This window comes from Ambystoma mexicanum, chromosome 1p, assembly GCF_040938575.1.
Source record: "Ambystoma mexicanum isolate Mex_15411 chromosome 1p, UKY_AmexF1_1, whole genome shotgun sequence".
Taxonomy (NCBI): Eukaryota; Metazoa; Chordata; class Amphibia; order Caudata; family Ambystomatidae; genus Ambystoma; species Ambystoma mexicanum.
In genome coordinates, this window is record NC_090921.1 from 1,163,292,108 (window position 1) to 1,163,309,292 (window position 17,185).

Sequence of the window (17,185 nt, forward strand, 5' to 3'; positions counted from 1 at the left end):
AGGTTTCTGTTTTCTGGAGCAGCTGAAAGCTTCGTAGTTGACAGCTATTTTGGGACAATATTCTATGGGTCAGGACCTGGGACTGGAGGGGTGTGAGGTCATACCTACAGAAGTGGTATGACATCCAAGATAGTGTCCAACCTCTATACAGCTATATGCTAGCCCACTGAGCACCCACCTGACCAGTATCACATGGCTCAATCAGTAAAAGCGCCAGCTGCATCACACAGGTGAGACATGTTCCCTGGAAGCCCTGCCCAGAGGAGGAGATATCACCATATAAAAGGCAGTCAGCCAAAGCCAAAATCTTTTGTCAATCCCTGGAATAACTGCCAGAAAAACGGTTGGGATTCCAGAGAGACCCACATACTTGGCAGCTGATGGTCAGTCCTATGAAGAACCACGACGAGGATAGATTGTCAGCAGGAGACTTGGCAGCAAACTGGCAGAGCCGAGGGGAACTGGTCCCTAGAAAACAGCAAACCATGGGAAGCCTTGACCAGAAAGTGCCCACTGGAGAGTGCGACAGTGAAGCTCTGCAGGGTGGAAGTCCAGGTGAAAGTTATGATTCGAGAAGTGTGAGAGAGCAGTTGGTTGGTCTAGAGAAAGAGAGTCCCTAGAAAGGAAGGTTTACCAGCTAGGCCAGGAAAACAATGGCTATCATATGGGAAGTCATAGAAATATTGGAGCAGGATAAGGGTACCAGTTGTGTGATGGAAACAAGGGGGTCCACCTTGGGAATTAGAGGGAAGTAGAGGAGAACCTGGAACCACAGAGAGCTTTGCAGGAGCCTGAGAGAGGGGGAAAGGTTACTTGGAGCAGAGTGAGAAGGATGCCATCCGGGAAGTGAGTGAAAGGAAAGGACAGGAGGAAGGCCTAAACCATCCAGGGAAACAGAGGAGATTACCTGGGAGCAGAGTGAGAAGGAGACCATCTTAGAGGGTTGCTGGAGGGAGAGCATCTGGAAACTGAGGACCAGGAAAGTGGAAGTTAGGCACCTTGCGAGGGGACAGAACCATACCCTCAAGGGACAAGAGAGAGAAATAGAGACCAGAATAGGGATATTCCAGAGGACCATCGTGGTTCAAGAGAGAATATAATAGTTGAAGGAGGGTTGAGACAGTGACATTAATCCAGGGAGGATCAAAGGAGAGAGTGCTCCTATCAGCAGCAGCCACAGCCAGGTCTGCACGTCTTACAAAGCACCTGTGGCATTGTCCAAGATGCCATGCCTCTGTCCTCTCTACTGCTTTCTGGGCATGGTATGTGCATCCCTGGTACAGTGCTCCTATCAGCAGCAGCCAGCCCACAGGCAGATAGGTCTGCACCTCTTACAAAGCACCTGTGGCATTGTCCAAGATGCCATGGTTCTGTCCTCTCTACTGCTTTCTGGGCAGGGTATGTGCATCCCTGGTACAGTGCTCCTATCAGCAGCAGCCAGCCCACAGGCAGGTAGGTCTGCACCTCTTACAAAGCACCTGTGGCATTGTCCAAGATGCCATGTCTCTGTCCTCTCTACTGCTTTCTGGGCATGGTATGTGCATCCCTGGTACAGTGCTCCTATCAGCAGCAGCCAGCCCACAGGCAGGTAGGTCTGCACCTCTTACAAAGAACCTGTGGCATTGTCCAAGATGCCATGCCTCTGTCCTCTCTACTGCTTTCTGGGCATGGTATGTGTATCCCTGGTACAGTGCTCCTATCAGCAGCAGCCAGCCCACAGGCAGGTAGGTCTGCACCTCTTACAAAGCACCTGTGGCATTGTCCAGGATGCCATGGCTCTGTCCTCTCTACTGCTTTCTGGGCATGGTATGTGCATCCCTGGTACAGTGCTCCTATCAGCAGCAGCCAGCCCACAGGCAGATAGGTCTGCACCTCTTACAAAGCACCTGTGGCATTGTCCAAGATGCCATGCCTCTGTCCTCTCTACTGCTTTCTGGGCATGGTATGTGCATCCCTGGTACAGTGCTCCTATCAGCAGCAGCCAGCCCACAGGCAGGTAGGTCTGCACCTCTTACAAAGCACCTGTGGCATTGTCCAAGATGCCATGGCTCTGTCCTCTCTACTGCTTTCTGGGCATGGTATGTGCATCCCTGGTACAGTGCTCCTATCAGCAGCAGCCAGCCCACAGGCAGGTAGGTCTGCACCTCTTACAAAGCACCTGTGGAATTGTCCAAGATGCCATGGCTCTGTCCTCTCTACTGCTTTCTGGGCATGGCATGTGGTCACATGCCTGGTACAGGGCTCCTCTCAGCAGTAGCCAGCCCCCAGGCAGGTCTGCACTACTGGCAAAGCAGCTGAGGGCTGGCCGTTGCCATTTATTCGGCACAGTACTCCTACATCAGTGTATGCGGGCTCAGTGTCCCTCCCATAAATGCTGCCCCCCTAGAAACACCCTTGTGAACTGTGGCAATATCCATTAACACGAGGCTTGCCCGTGCCTGTCCCGACTCAAGCAATGTATTCTTATAGGTTTGCGATTTTCTCAAAAGACTTCAAACGATCTCCACCTCTTTCTAACTGAATGTAGTTGTCCATTTATTTGCATAGCCCCACCCCAAAGCACTGCATGCTCTCCTCAGGGAAGTGCCTCTAGTTTCTATGATGTTCCTTACTGTACATGATTATTGATACATTTACATTGCCATAGCACGATGTCTGCCTTAAGTCTGCAGTGCTCATGGACCTGCACCTCTTGGGTCCATGCTCTTTTTGCTAAATTACACAACATCCTGAGTGAACATGGCTCCGTATACATTTGATACATTCGCTATGTCTTCAAACATTACATAAAAGACATTTCCCATAACAGTGTCCTTTTCCGCATGTCTTATCCAAAGCCTAATTAGTAATGTTCATGTTGGTGGTCAGGCGGTTCCCTAAACTTCTCCTGCACGGTGCTCCCATTTCTTTCAGAATGGTGCTTGAGAACAACAAGATGGCTGCCGCACAGTAATTTGATTGCCCAGTGTGAACATTTAAGATGGTAGGCAATCAGATTGTGGGTACACAAGCACTAGGAAACCAAGCCATCACCATACATACTTATATTTGAATATTGAACATTTAGAACCTTTTGCTGGATTGATTTTTACCAAACCGCAAAAGTTGAGCAAAGGTCTTACCAAACATCCAAGTTTAGTTTAAATCCATCCAGCAATTTTACTGATGTAAAAATGTAACTTTTAGGAACCTTCCTAATTGCTTTTGAAACACTGACCGCTCAGTACAAAATGGTACCAAAAAAGAGATTGTGAATTTTGAAGTTTTGTTCAGATTTCAATGGTGTCAAAGTTATTGGCGCCTCAATTGTCCTCTGTATGGAAAAGGGAAAAGAGACAAGTAGAGAGAGACCAAGAGAGGAAGGGCGAGGGAGGAGATGTAAGAGCATGCAATGACCTGGCAAATAAGAGACATTGGGCCTCATTACGAGTTTGGAGGTAGCCCTGCCGTTATTACCGGCATGGCTACCTCCAAACTCGTGTCTGGGTCCGGGTCCCGAAAAAAGGGAATTACCGGGCCATTCCGACTTTTGCGGCCCTGGTAATTCCCATTTCCGGGACCCGGACCCGGTACGTCCCCATTACCATTTGAGCCCCCATAGGGCTCAATTGGAATGGGGAGGATGCTAACAACGGACCCGTTAATGACGGGTCCGTTGTTAGCATCCTGATCTGCTCGTGGGTGCCGGTATGCACGTCTGGCCAGACCAGATGTGCATACCGCCACCCGCGAGCAAACTCGTAATGTGGCGGCCCGGTATGAACGGTGCCGGTACCTTACCGGCACCGTTCATACCACGGCCGCCAGGGTCTTATTGAGGCCAATTGGGTTCATTACGAGGTCAGCGGTGTAGGAAAAGATGGTGGTAAAATGAAACTAATGAAATCTCAGTCATTTTACTGCCATTTCCCCACCCCCTCGAATTCCAAGCATGAAGCAAGAGGTAAATCCTCAATTTTACCTACAAAAATTATCAGATTTATCACTCTGGAGTTAGCGTTCACAGTAAATCTGTTGAAATGCTCATGGAGTCCTATCGACTCCAAAATGGGCTCTAACACTGCCGGCCCCCTTATTATCCCATGGTAAATTCTTGGGACTGGGTGGTGGGAACAGTAAAGTAGGCTGTGCCAAAAAGAAAATGCAAAGCCAAATATTGGCACAGAAGGAAACTGTGCAGACATGGTTAGAAGTCCTGATCAGCTTGTCTAACCTGGAAAAAAGATTACATTAGTAGCAATAGCAGTAATTATGAGGCAACAAGGAACACAGTTTGAGAAATATATGGTTCAAAATGTACGACACAGTTAATTGGTTTCTCCTGCCGCTAACTGCCACAGACTTCATTAGAAAAAAATGAACATTTATACTGAATATAACATATTATATACTGAATAATAAGGGTTGCCATATTGAGTTATTTTACAGCACATTTTGTCACGTGTTCTGAGGTATAATTCAGGTGTGTGTAGGTGTACAGTGTTTTGGGCTAATTTTGGCCTACCTTCCTCCGTGCATTCATTACATCCAAATACAGCGAGGCCACCAATAGTGGCAGAAGAGCGCTATACAAGACCACTTACATTACATCAAGTTTGTAGAGAAAGTATCCTTAATTACTTTAGCTGCGGAGGTGGGGGAAGATTTAAGGGATGCAGTGGCGGTGTAAGGTTGGTAGAGGTATAGTGAAAATGGATGCAGTAGGCAAATTAACCATTTAAACAAAGCAGGCGAGTCTGCAGCTATAAAGATTTTAAGGCTGGTCTCTTGCAGCTGTAGTGTGACCTCGCGCGGGGAAAAATTACATCGGGACAAAGCCATTTTATAATTTTTTTCTTTTGTTGGGGCAGTGCTTTTGAGCAGAGAAGTGTTTACAGTGGTTGGTGTGGAAGGGTGCTTTGTTTATAAATACACTAGCAGTTGTACCCATGCTTCGCACAGTAAAAACTACTAAAAAAAATAATTAGACAAAGGTATATTTATATTTTATACTTTTTACATTGTCTGCACCATGGAACCTAACCACATTTTGATGATTGTTTTCAGGTTTGGGTTCCGCTCTAGCCCTAACAGTAAGATAGCTCAGTGAGTTAAGTGCTCAACTCAGACATCTGCATTTATTCTGAACCTGCAGGTTTGAACCCTTATGATAAAAACATGTGACGGGTGGAAAGTTATTAATTAATCTTAACCAATGGAATAGCTCTCTACGACACCATTGTTGTTTAGCCTGTGTGTCCCTTTGCAGAAGGGGACCACCCATATGCAAATACGTCTTGGCCCTGTTTACCAATGGGAGCAGTCCAGCATGATCCTACATATGGACTTTCACTTCTGTAGTGGCATGACTGACAGGTGGGGGTCTGGAGGGATGCCCAGAGCAATGCCAGTGGTTTAGATATATTCCAAATCTTCCAGCCATCTCTCTTCAGTGCTGCAGGTTGGAATCCCTGCAGGGTTGACTCTGGGTAAATACACTGAGTACTGTTAAAGTTTGGTACTACAACCTATTATTAAGTTAGTTTAAAAGTAGAGAACATCGTGCATTAGGCACTCTTGAAAACACATGAAAATTGTATTACTCACTGTCCTTCAGTCATTGTGACTACCACCACCAAAGCCTCACGAGATCACCACCTCCAACTATCAGAACCACAGTCCTACATCACTCAATACTAACTCCATGAAAACCAGACCTCATCCTCAACAGGGCTCAAAGAAATAAAAACAATTTTCTGTATTGTTTAGCAATAATCATCATTACAATTCTTTAACTAGGATCTAACAACCCCTCAACTGGCATTTACAGTAAAGTTGATGATTGCAAACTTCCAGCAAAATCTATCAACATCGCCATCACTGTCTTACCCCGTGTCGCCCTTCTATTAAGCGCTCTCCCAGATATATCTAATCCAAGCACAGAAAGTCATCCCTTGAAAACAACACTATTCCTCTTGTAAGATCTAACTCTTCCATCCGGACAGTCGGCTGCAATCCAACCGAATAGACACCACCAAAACTCATCATCATGGCTCTCTGCAACCTACATGTTACCCAGGGTGCACCACCAACAGTGGTATCCACGGACCCGTTACATCGAGATATTTTGCATTCAAATCCCACCCTATCACCATCTGTCACTGTGTGCATGTATACAAATTGAATTACCATTCAATGGGCCTCATTACAAGTTCGACAGTAGCCTTGGCGGTAAAACCAGCAGGCTGCCGCCGAACATGCGCATTTTTCCGGCACGCGGGAATGGGTATTTACCGGACCTAGTAATTGTCCATTCCTGAGCGCTGGAAAAAATGCTCCCCATTCCCATTAAGCCCCATAGGGAATGGGGAGGTCGGATGCACCGGCGCCATCCGTGAATGGTGCCGGTGCATACGACACGGTCGGATCGCAGGTGCCATTCCGCCCACCAGGTTAGACATGGCAGGCGGGAAGTCACCCACGAGCAGAACTCGTAGTTTGCTGGTCCAGTAACAACGGTACCAGCAGGCTTGGAAGGAGGCCCAATGTTTTAGTACATCCATCATCAGTCTGGTATGTAAATAAACCAATGACATAACCTGGTCGACAGGGCTTCATTACCAGTTTGGCAGATATTTTCTATGGATTGTTGTATATTGAATTGATGTTTCTGCATGCCGTAATCCTGAGAATTCCTCCAATGATGAGCATTCCGCCAGGAGAGCAATGATGTAGGCAGATTTTTGGCAACCTATATCCTTTACTTTCTCAATGATCCATTTCACCCTCAGTCTGCTGCAGTATTGACCCTTCTGTACATAATACTGTAAATGAGATAAGAACGCCCACTTGTTCACACCCAGTCGGGGATTGCCAGCTAAATATTTTTCATGCAGCAAAATAATCCCTTGGTTACAGCAAAAAGAAAATGTTTTAAAACATCTGAGGGGGAGGGGATTATTCTTTCTTTTCTTCTTCACATTCTGAGTGGTGGTAAGAACTGGAGGATTTTCATGAGGTATTTGACCTCATAATACACATTGTTTACAGCATGAGGTATTAATTAATCTTTTATAACACAGACACCAGTCTCTAAGCACAGGACCAGGATTTGACGCTGTGTTGTATTGTGTTCTCTTGCTTCCAAGACAAACACGTTGCCCCTGAGCTATCCTTCCGGGCCAACTTTTTGTGGTAGTCTTAAGAATACCACATGCAGTAATGACACTCTGACGGAGAAGCGGCAGGTTGTATTTACCATATTGTCAGTTCTTTGCATTGCCGCCATGTGCATAACGAGGGCCTTGATCCTCTGTGTAGTTTTAAATCCCCATCACTATAAACCTTCAACTCCTACAACCCCTTTTCCCATACAAATTGATCACTGTCATATCCCCATCACTCCTCTTTCAACCAATCCTTAGCCCAATATGCAGAACCATTATGTTAATGACTGTATGCTATCTGCAAATACGCAAACAACTGTGCCACATTAAACAAACAGTTTTAACCATCATCCTTTACCATCTTTGTTGGCAGGAGGCTTTGTCGGTGGTAAGCGAAGACCAGTCGATCTTCGATCCAACTTATGGCGCTTCTCACCTCATGAAGACCGAGATGACATCTCCCGATGAATATAACCAAACGGGGAAGGAGAGCGCAGAACAGGCAGATCAGGACTGGGTCACGCACGGCAGCCGGGGGCATGTTGTGAAGAGGGAGAACGACCACATCAACGGCACGAGGTGAGAGGACCTTCTCGTGTTGTGCTTGGGAGGTGTTCAGAAGGCTTAGATTCCATGGTCAAAACGCTTCCGAAGCAGCACTTTCCAGGCCTCCCTTTCTGCGGGTCCTACACATTGCTTTGTGCTTCTCCGTATAGCATTGATCCCCTGAACCAAACCATACGCTCTTCTGACCTCATCCATCTATTGAGTGAACCCCCTAAACACGGGCAAGCTAAGAAGGCTCTTGACGTGAGAATGAGAACTAAGATAGAGATTAAGAAGAGCTGCATGTAATAATAACTTGGCGGTGATACATGGTATGAATGTGGGTACGTGGCATCATGGCTCCCGCTGTTTATTGAAGATGCCCCATACCTCCATGCCACTGCCAAGCTATGTTCCTCTCTTACGAGTTTTTATCCACTAAGCATATTCATTCTGAGAGGTATAGTTGTGTCTCATTTAATTCCTATAATTGACTATGCCTTGTTATATTAGTTTTGTCAGATGTTGTGTTAGGGAAATGTGTTAGTGCTTTATAATGGAAATGATGAATTATCATGTAAATACATACACACCAGAATACTGCAAGATGCAGACCTGCAAACGTGATAGAATAGAAATTGCATGAGCTACTTCAAATGTCAATTTGGGTTTTCTTTATTCAAACACAAATGTCTCTATAAGGCACACCTGCAGCTCTCCTGATGTTTTGGACTCTGACTTCCGTGATCCCTCACTACTGACCATGGCATCTAGGGCTGACTGGTATTGTAGTGCAAAACCTCTGGGAAGTCAAAGATTGCAGACCCTTGACATAGGTCTTTCTGACCACTTAAAAAGGTTTGTTTCAGGAAGTATGGATATTTTGTGAAACTGCATCACATTACAAGCACATTCTGGATCCAAGCATGGTCCATTAATGCACATTTTGAGGTCTTCAAGGCTCCACATGTCCATGGCTCCTAAATGTGTACTTTAGGACCAAGAAAAGCACCCCCTTCCCCTTCGTTCTCTCTCTTCATTTCCTCTATTCCGAAATGGCCTTAAAACACATTTGCTTGCCTGTTGCTTTGATTGTAGCATCTATTTCTGCTTGATTTGTACCGTTTCTTTGACATGTGAAAGCACTTTGGCAGATAAGGCTATATAAATGAAGTTAAATACAAATACACAAGAGTTCACATGTATAGAATTCCCGGATTCTTTATTAATGCACATCCTAAAGGCCTCAAGTCTTCTCATCTCTAGGATCTCTCATGATGTATTCATGTATATCTCCAGGTCCTCCACACTTCACAATTGTAAGATCACTGCACAGTTCATAATTGCATATCGTCATATTGTCATGTGCTCCAGACCTCGCAGGTTCAGGATCTGTGCATGGCTCATTAATGCAACACCTTCAGGAACTCAAGACTTCATATTTCCAGGATCCCCACACTGTTCATTATTGCACATCTTCAGTTCCTCAAGGCTTCACAAGTTGATTACTCCACATCATCAGGTGTTCCAAACATAAAATCTGCAGGATTGCTGCATGGTTTATTCATGCACGTCTTCAGGGTCCCAAGACCTCCCATACCCAGGATCCCAGCATGGATCATTATTGCACAATGGCAGGTCCTTCAGATTTAACCTGTCCAGCATCCCCACATGTTTCATTAAAACACTTCTTCAGTTCTTCTAGACTATACATGTCTTGGATCTGCACACTGTACATTATTCCACATTGTCTGGTCCCCCAGGCTTCACATGTCCTAGAATACGGCCATGGTTCATTATTGCACAGCATTAGGTCCTCAAGACTTCACATGTTCAGCATCCATGCATGTTTCATGAATACACACCTTGAGGTGTTCAATACTTCACAGATGTATGCCTATTGCTGAAATATGTATTCCTTTTTTTCTTTCTCTACGTCTTAACCACGGAAGTGTGAGGGGTCCCACCACATCTCCCCAACACACCTTACTACGCCCACACTCTACCTCCACCAATACTGACTGACCTCAGCCCACCATTTACATTTGCTGGTAAAATTCAAACACAAAAATGAGCAAAATAAGTATCAGTTTTTGGTTGGTCAATAGACCCACTTCCAGCTTCACACATCCAGAGATCCACCCAAGGAGTAGTGGCACTGGCATTAGGTGTGCAGTGGTGCTGCATCACATCCAACCAACAAAAGTGAGTTCAACCGCTTAGTGGACATTAACACCACCTTTGCAATATTTTCTATTGAAAATGAATGTGTTTCATGCCTTCAGTTGTACAAATGAAATAGATAATCTATGAATTGTTTCTTACCATGCCCAAATGTAACAATCAATAACAACAATTGCTTTAGTATAGAAAATCTTTTGAGTTTTCAGAATGAAGATGTGCTCTGTCTAGAGTTTTAAAAGATGGTGCATGTATAAATATATTCAAGGAAAAAACATTTGTTGCAGGGACGCTATGGTGAGCAATACATTGTAACAAAACCTTTGTAATTCAAGGAAAAAACTTTAGTTGCGGGGACCTAAAGGTGAGAACTTAACACAACAAAACCCCTGAAATTCAACTAAAGCTACATTAACTTCACCCCACCTGTTGCACAGCCTATGACCGTAATGATGACATCACAGATGACTTCACTGATGACATCCCTAAGGACATCATCTATGACATAGATAAAAGTCAATGGGCCTCATTACGAGTTTGCCGATCCGGAAACAACGGTACCGGTAAGCTTGCCAGTACCTTTGTTTCCGGACCTGCAAATTACGAGTTCTGCAAGCGGGTGCCTTTCAGCCCGCCAGGTCTGACCTGGTGGGCGGAACAGCACCCGCGAGCAGTCCTTGATGATGCACCGGCACTGTTGCACACAGTGCCGGTGCATCCGTCCTCCCCATTCCCATCAAGTCCAATGGGACTGGGGATTTTCTTTTTTCCGTCTCCAGAGTAATAATGAGGCCCAATTCATAAAAAAATTGGATACTATTTAAAGATTACTTTTACTTTGTACAGTATGTGTTTTATTTCAATGTTAACATGTTTATCACTTACAAAAGACAAACCGAAAGAAATATGCATCTATGTACATGTTGAATTTTAAAACTTCATTTCTTTTCTATACATATATACATTTAGCGTAATAATCACTTTTTTCAATACCTTATGTCATTTAGAAAATTGTACGTGTACACATATTTCTTACAATACATTATTAAAATGTAGTAAATAATTAGGGTTCAACATGTGTCTCTATTTCTACTAATTGTTTTTATAAATGTACATGCAGATTATATTTTAGTCAACATGTATCAGATATATTTGGCACAATCAGGCACATTCTAAGCAGTGTACTACTTATAATTCAGATATCATCTTTTACCAAAGTACTACAAGGGAAAGCTTCACAAGTAGACATATTATGCGTATGTAGCAGTTTACTATTTTAACATTGTTATGAACTATTCTAAAATGCTAATATCACCTACATAGAAAAGTAAGGGTGGTGTAAATATGGGCAAAAACTTAGAGTGATCTTGACTGATACCAGTAGTTAAAGAATCATTGATGTAGGTCATATATGATGTTATTAACCAAGTCCCGGGAGGATAGCTCAGCGGCAACATGCTTGCCTTGGAAGCAAGATGCCACGGAGCAACACAGGTTCGATCCCCGGATCTGCGCTTAGAAACCTCTGGGTGTTAAGCATGTTATAAATAACCTATCATATCATATTTTACCAGTGATGTCATTAGTGATGTGACCAGTGATATTATCCATGATGTCATCTGTGGTGTCATCATTGTAGTCACAGGCTGCACAACAGGGGCTGCGAAGTTAAGCTTACATGTAATATTTCTTTTTGGAACGTATCCCGACTGTTCCGAGTGTATAAGTTTAGATATTTCCGGCTTGAGCCTATTGGCCATTAGGGCTGTAAGTATCTTCCCATCCTGATTAAGCAACAATAGGGGTCTGTAGGATCCACAATCAGTGTCAGGCTTGTTGGGCTTCAATAATGGGATGATAATGGACTCTCTCAGCGACATTGGTAGTATGCCCATATACAGCGCTTCGTTCAGCATTGTTAGCAACGGGGGCGCAACATCTGCTATGTATTCCTTTTACAATTTGTTGGGTAATCCATCTGCTCCTGGGGCTTTGCCAGTTGGCAGCCCTCTTATAGTCGTCTCTAGCTCCTTAATGGTTATGGGAGCCTCCAGCCTGCCCGCTGCCCCTAGATCTAGTTTGGGAAAATCGATCTGCACCAAGGCCTCGTCTCTTTCTGAAATTGTGTTCCTGATGTCTCTGCATATAACTCCTTGCAATAATCGTGAAAGCATTTGTTTATGCTTTCTTGCATCATACAAGCCTCACCGTTTCCCACTGTAACCTCTTGTATCATATCCCGCTTAAACTCACTTTTGTATAGCCAGGCCATAAAGCGTCCTGGTTTATCCCCTTAAGCATGTTGCCTTTCTACGTATTTCTTATTGCTTAGTTTGCCAAATCTTTCTGAGTATTCCATGCATTCCTGCTGCAGACGGGCAACTTCTTGGGCCCGTTCTCTGGTCATGTGTCCCGAGCCCTCTACAGCCTCAAACATGGCTTCAGCTTTATTTAGATTTCTTTCTATCGTGGCTTGTATTCCACTGGCTTTGGCTATCTCCGTCCCCTAATAATCTTCCCAAATTGTACCAGCTGAGCTTACACTCCCCGTATTGTTTCTGAAGTAATCTTTCACCCCTTCTCTTAAGTGTTCCTGGAACACCACATCTCTGAGAGATTTGCTTCTGAGCTTCCAGGTCGCATGTGTGCCCAACAAGGGGAATTCTGCCACATGTGCACTAAGGGAGCATGGTCTGATAATCCTTGTGCTCTGTATTCCACCATTTTAAATTCACCTAGTGTCTCCTACCCTGTGAAGTCTAATCTAGTATAGAGATCTTTGGGAGCGGTATAATGAGAATATCCCCCGACATGTGGGTGTAAGGCTCGCCATATGTTGGATAGTTTGAATGCTCTCAATAGTGAATTCAAAGCTGTTCTGATTTATCATCTGATCTATCAAGTTCTGGGTTTAGCGTGCAATTGCAGTCCCCACCCCATACCAATGTACCATCTCTATATGTACCAATATGGGGGTACCACGCATGACGGTAGGCTGCCGGGTCATGGTTCGCTGCATATGTATTGATGATACAGAGCTTCCTCTGTTCCACAAGTGCCTGTACTATAATCATTCTGCCATCTTCATCTTTATAAGTCTTAGTGACTTTGAATGGTACTGACAGCGCCATCCATATCAAGATCCCTCTTGCAAATGCTAAGTATGGTGAGCCCAGGGTCTTTCCACCCCATTTCCTACCTAGGGTAGTTTGTCTCTCCCCACCAGGTGCGTTTCCTGCTGAAGTGCGATGTCTGTTTTTGGGCATCTTAACTTTGTCCTAATCCTGTTTCGTTTAATATAACTGTTTAGCCCCCTGACATTCCACGAGGCTATTCTAAGATTCCCCATAAGCATTCTTGCATATCCTGACAGTCCGGTGTACATATTATAGATTACTTGTGCGGATCTACAGGCTAACTCCCTGCTAACAACCCCAAATCCCATACTCTCCCACTCCCCAACAATTGCCCAGCTCAACACCTTGTGCTCAGACATCCCTGCTCTTCAGCCCCGCCCCAGTTGTATGTCCTGGTGCCTGGAGTGCAGCAGGCGGATACTCTGCAACTAGTATCTGTGAACAAATCTGCACTTAGGTGAAGGGCGCCTTTCCTCAGTGTGTTCCCAAACGGAGACCCCACTGTTAGCGCCTGCAGTTTACAAGAGTGTTCGTGCCTGAGTTTCTTGCAAAAAGAATGTTCCCCCTTGCAATCAGCCATCCGCGCTCGGCCACATCATTATGGATCATCAGTGTGCTTCCGGCGTGTGTCCCCCTCTTCTGATGTCAGGTTGGCCGTTCCGGTTGGCACGTTTTCTGTGTCCATCCGTTTAAGTGCTTCTTCAGGAGTATAAAAGAAGATGGTTCTGCCGTTATGCATTACTTTCAGCCTCATCGGATATAGTAACGTATACTTAAGTTTCACCATCCGCAGCCTTCTCTTGACCGGTGTTAGGTGCATATTCTGTCTTTGCACCTGCAAGGTGTAATCTGGCATTGCAGTGATGTTGGCTGATGCACCCTGTATCGTGCCGCATTTCTGGAAGTGTCCATGAATCTTTTCTACGTCTTTATAATTTAGAATCCTGGCTATAATTGGACACGGTGGGGCACCTGGTGGCAGTTTCCTCATCAGAGACCTGTGTCCCCTTTCAACTGTGAAGCCCTGGGTGAGAGTACATGGGCCAATTTCTTGTAGAAGCATGTTTTCTATAAAGTCAGTGGGGTTCACACCTTCTTCCCCTTCAGGATTTCCAATGATTCTTACATTGTTGCGTCTGGCCCGCCCTTCTGCATCCTCAACTCTTCCTCAACTTCGCTTGAGGTGGCCTTCAGGCTAGCTGTGTTTGCTGTGACTTACTTTTCCAGAGTTCCTGTGTGTTCTGCAAGTGACCGAACGTCTTGCCTCGGGAGGTTCACATCTCGGCTAATGGCGTCCTTTTTGGATTTCAAAGCGACCTTCAAGGCAGCCATGGCATCCTGCTGGTCTCCATTCACTTGGATATGTTCCCCCTGTGGAGATGGGGTCCCTGGCATGGTGTTTTCTGCCAGGTTTGTGGATTTGGTGAAAGTTTCTAATGTGGGCTGTTTAGATTTGCTTTTTTGGGGCTTGGTCGTCATGGATGCTTTTTCAGTTGACGGTTCTCTGTCCGCCTTTAATTCTGCTCTTGCCTCTAGTTCGTTCCACTGGACAGCAGACGGTATTAGGTGGAGGCTGTTTAAAATAATCCAGGGCATTAGTATGGACTCTAGAATGCCACCAAAGTACAACACAAATAGGTGACGCTATCGATGTTTGCTGTGATGGCAGCGTCAATGTGACCCTGCAGAAGGCAGCCTCTTGCACACTAATGTAATTGTGTCTTTGTGACTACCTAGTGGTACTTTCCATGTCGGTTGGCAATTTCTAGTGGACCTCCACATGCATATATGACTTCTGGAGCATGTCACAGTTGTAGTCCTCACTTCTGGGGTCTGCCTATGCCTGCTGAAGTCTGGCCTTTGATCAATAAACCACTGTTGGTGTTGCTGCCTTAGGCATCGCCTACAGATGTTCTCCCCGGTCAAGTGCCTCAATCACACATGTGTGTGCTCCTGCACATTGCTACGGGCTTATGCACCTGATTGGGCCCCCTGTTTTGCTGGGATAACCAGCTGCTATTTGTGGCTCTTCCCACCACACCATTAAGTGTTTCGTCCTGTGCTACGGAAGGGTTTGGCCCCAAGACGTTCTTCCATACGTCTGATAACGCTTTGTCCATTGAATGGCCAACTCCATACTGCTGGAGCTGTAGGCACCTACTTTTAGACTTCCAAAGACTTGGGGAAAAGTGTTAAACAAATAGTTAACATATACAATGTTTTCTCTGTCTAAATCTAAGTTGAGGAGACAAATCATTTCTTGATCAGCCAGATTTTCATAACACTATTTAGTGGTAGCCCGTGACAAGCCAATAAGACAAGACTTTAGATGTTCCAAATCAAGAAAGGTTTGCTTCTTGGTGTGTATTGTCTAGCATGGTGCTGTGACTTGACCATTGTTTGTCTTCATTGACTATTCCTTGTTGGAGTTTGTTCCGTGTCGTAGCGCTCGTCCTATGCCTAGTCCTCACTCCAGGGGCGTGCGTGCATAGATGTCGGATTGCGTGGATGCTTCAGTGACTTGTACCCTATGTGTTGCGTATTCCCACGCCTGCTGTGGACCGGGGCCAGCTACTACCTTTGTCCGCCTCTGGTGTACCGTTGTTGGCAGCAGATGCCTTATGTGCTTATATGGCACTCAGAGTCTAGCGGTGGGGGGGTGGTTGTCGTCCCGGGATCGCCTCCTTACTTGTGCGTCATGGGGCCCACCAGACACTTGAAAACATCCATTTATTGCTTCCGCGTCTCGGGCAGCATGTCTCCTAAGCCTCCGCCACCTCTTCTTGATCCACAACTATATGCGTGGTCCACTGCCAGTTCTGCACCGGTCGCTGGTGCTCGTTTAGCACTGCCTCCAGTTCCCAAGTTCTTGTATCCTCCTAAATGCGGTACAGTTGCTTGCTCTGCAGCAGTTGCTCTGCCGGCCTCCGATCTTCAACCTGACAGGACCGGACCTTGCCCTGGACAAATGTGGGGTCCGGCCAACCCCAAGGTTCTTATATAATTCTGCCGCCGCCTTGTGTCACAATATTATTCTGCCTCCACAGGCTAGTATCTTGAGGCCGCCATTTTGTTTTCACCACCATTGGCCGGGTTTCTTACTTCGCATGTCTGTACTCTGCAATCCACCCTCCGCAGACTTTCACCTCATACACATTTATGCCACCAACCTTCATCCGTCTGATGGAGCGTTTAACAGGGATCAACACGCGCTGGGAACAGCATTGCAGGCCAGGATCATAGCGGATCAGCAGGAGCTAGGAAAAAAGTGTCCCTACAGCATGGCTGTGTAGCCACGCCCCTTGTAAGTCATGAGTATTTACCCATGATGTGGCAAGAGAGTTTGCAATCCTGGACACTGGTGCAATTATTTGCCCCTGATTGTGGCTGCTTTTCAGGGCACAAAGTGGACAGCGTAACCCTTTTTTCAGAAGGTGGACACAACCCCTTGGGATTTTGTTTGAGGGTGGCAAGCTTTCTCAAGTATTTGGCTACCAGAATTTTACTCATGTTGTCATGTTCCTAGTGCAGATGCTTACCCACAAGACCTCAAGCACTTGTTTTGTATTGGGAGTTTGTTTACCAGTGAATATTTCACGACAGATTGCTGGGTTTAAAAGGTGAGCAACTTTTCTATTTTGCCAGCGTATTTTTTGGAACATTTCCTCTCTCATGTTATTTTTCTGGTGTTCATTACTTTTTTTTAAAGTCCAATGCTCTTTTGTTTTGTGCACTTTCTTGTAAGTGAACTACATTCATATATTTTACTTCAAGATATATGTTTACTTACTGTGCGTACTGTGCCAGCTTTTGGTTTTTGCTATGGGGCAATTGTACTTGGGCATATGTTATTCTTGCAGCCGATCATTTTTTTCCCTTTTTTATGCTGCTTAAATGCAGTTAGTTGGGGTTGTGTGATGTATCACAACAGTCACCAAGAGACCGCCCATAAAACAGGGGGCTTGTAGCATGCTGCTTAACCAAAGTATGTAATGCTTGGCAAATCATTTAATCTCAATGCACATTGCCTACAGACATTGTGAGCTCTCAAAGCCTGCAACCTTTTATACATAACAATAGCACTACTAAAACAGGGAAAAATCAGTTTGTGATTGATTAACTTCTTTGAGCGATGGGTTGCAATTGTTTTAAAATATAAAGTAGAGTGGCAGTGCC

General features: G+C 45.1%; 1 protein-coding gene across 2 annotated transcripts in view; it reads left to right on the forward strand.

The window, feature by feature from the left end:
* The window catches only part of LOC138450655 (retroviral integration site protein Fli-1 homolog), a 299,198-nt gene that overhangs the window by 150,578 nt on the left and 131,435 nt on the right, over positions 1-17,185 (forward strand). For both annotated transcript variants that reach the window (XM_069604852.1, XM_069604851.1), the window contains exon 2: positions 7,519-7,724. In XM_069604852.1, the coding sequence (XP_069460953.1) occupies positions 7,519-7,724 (206 nt within the window). The remainder of the gene's footprint in view (positions 1-7,518; positions 7,725-17,185) is intronic.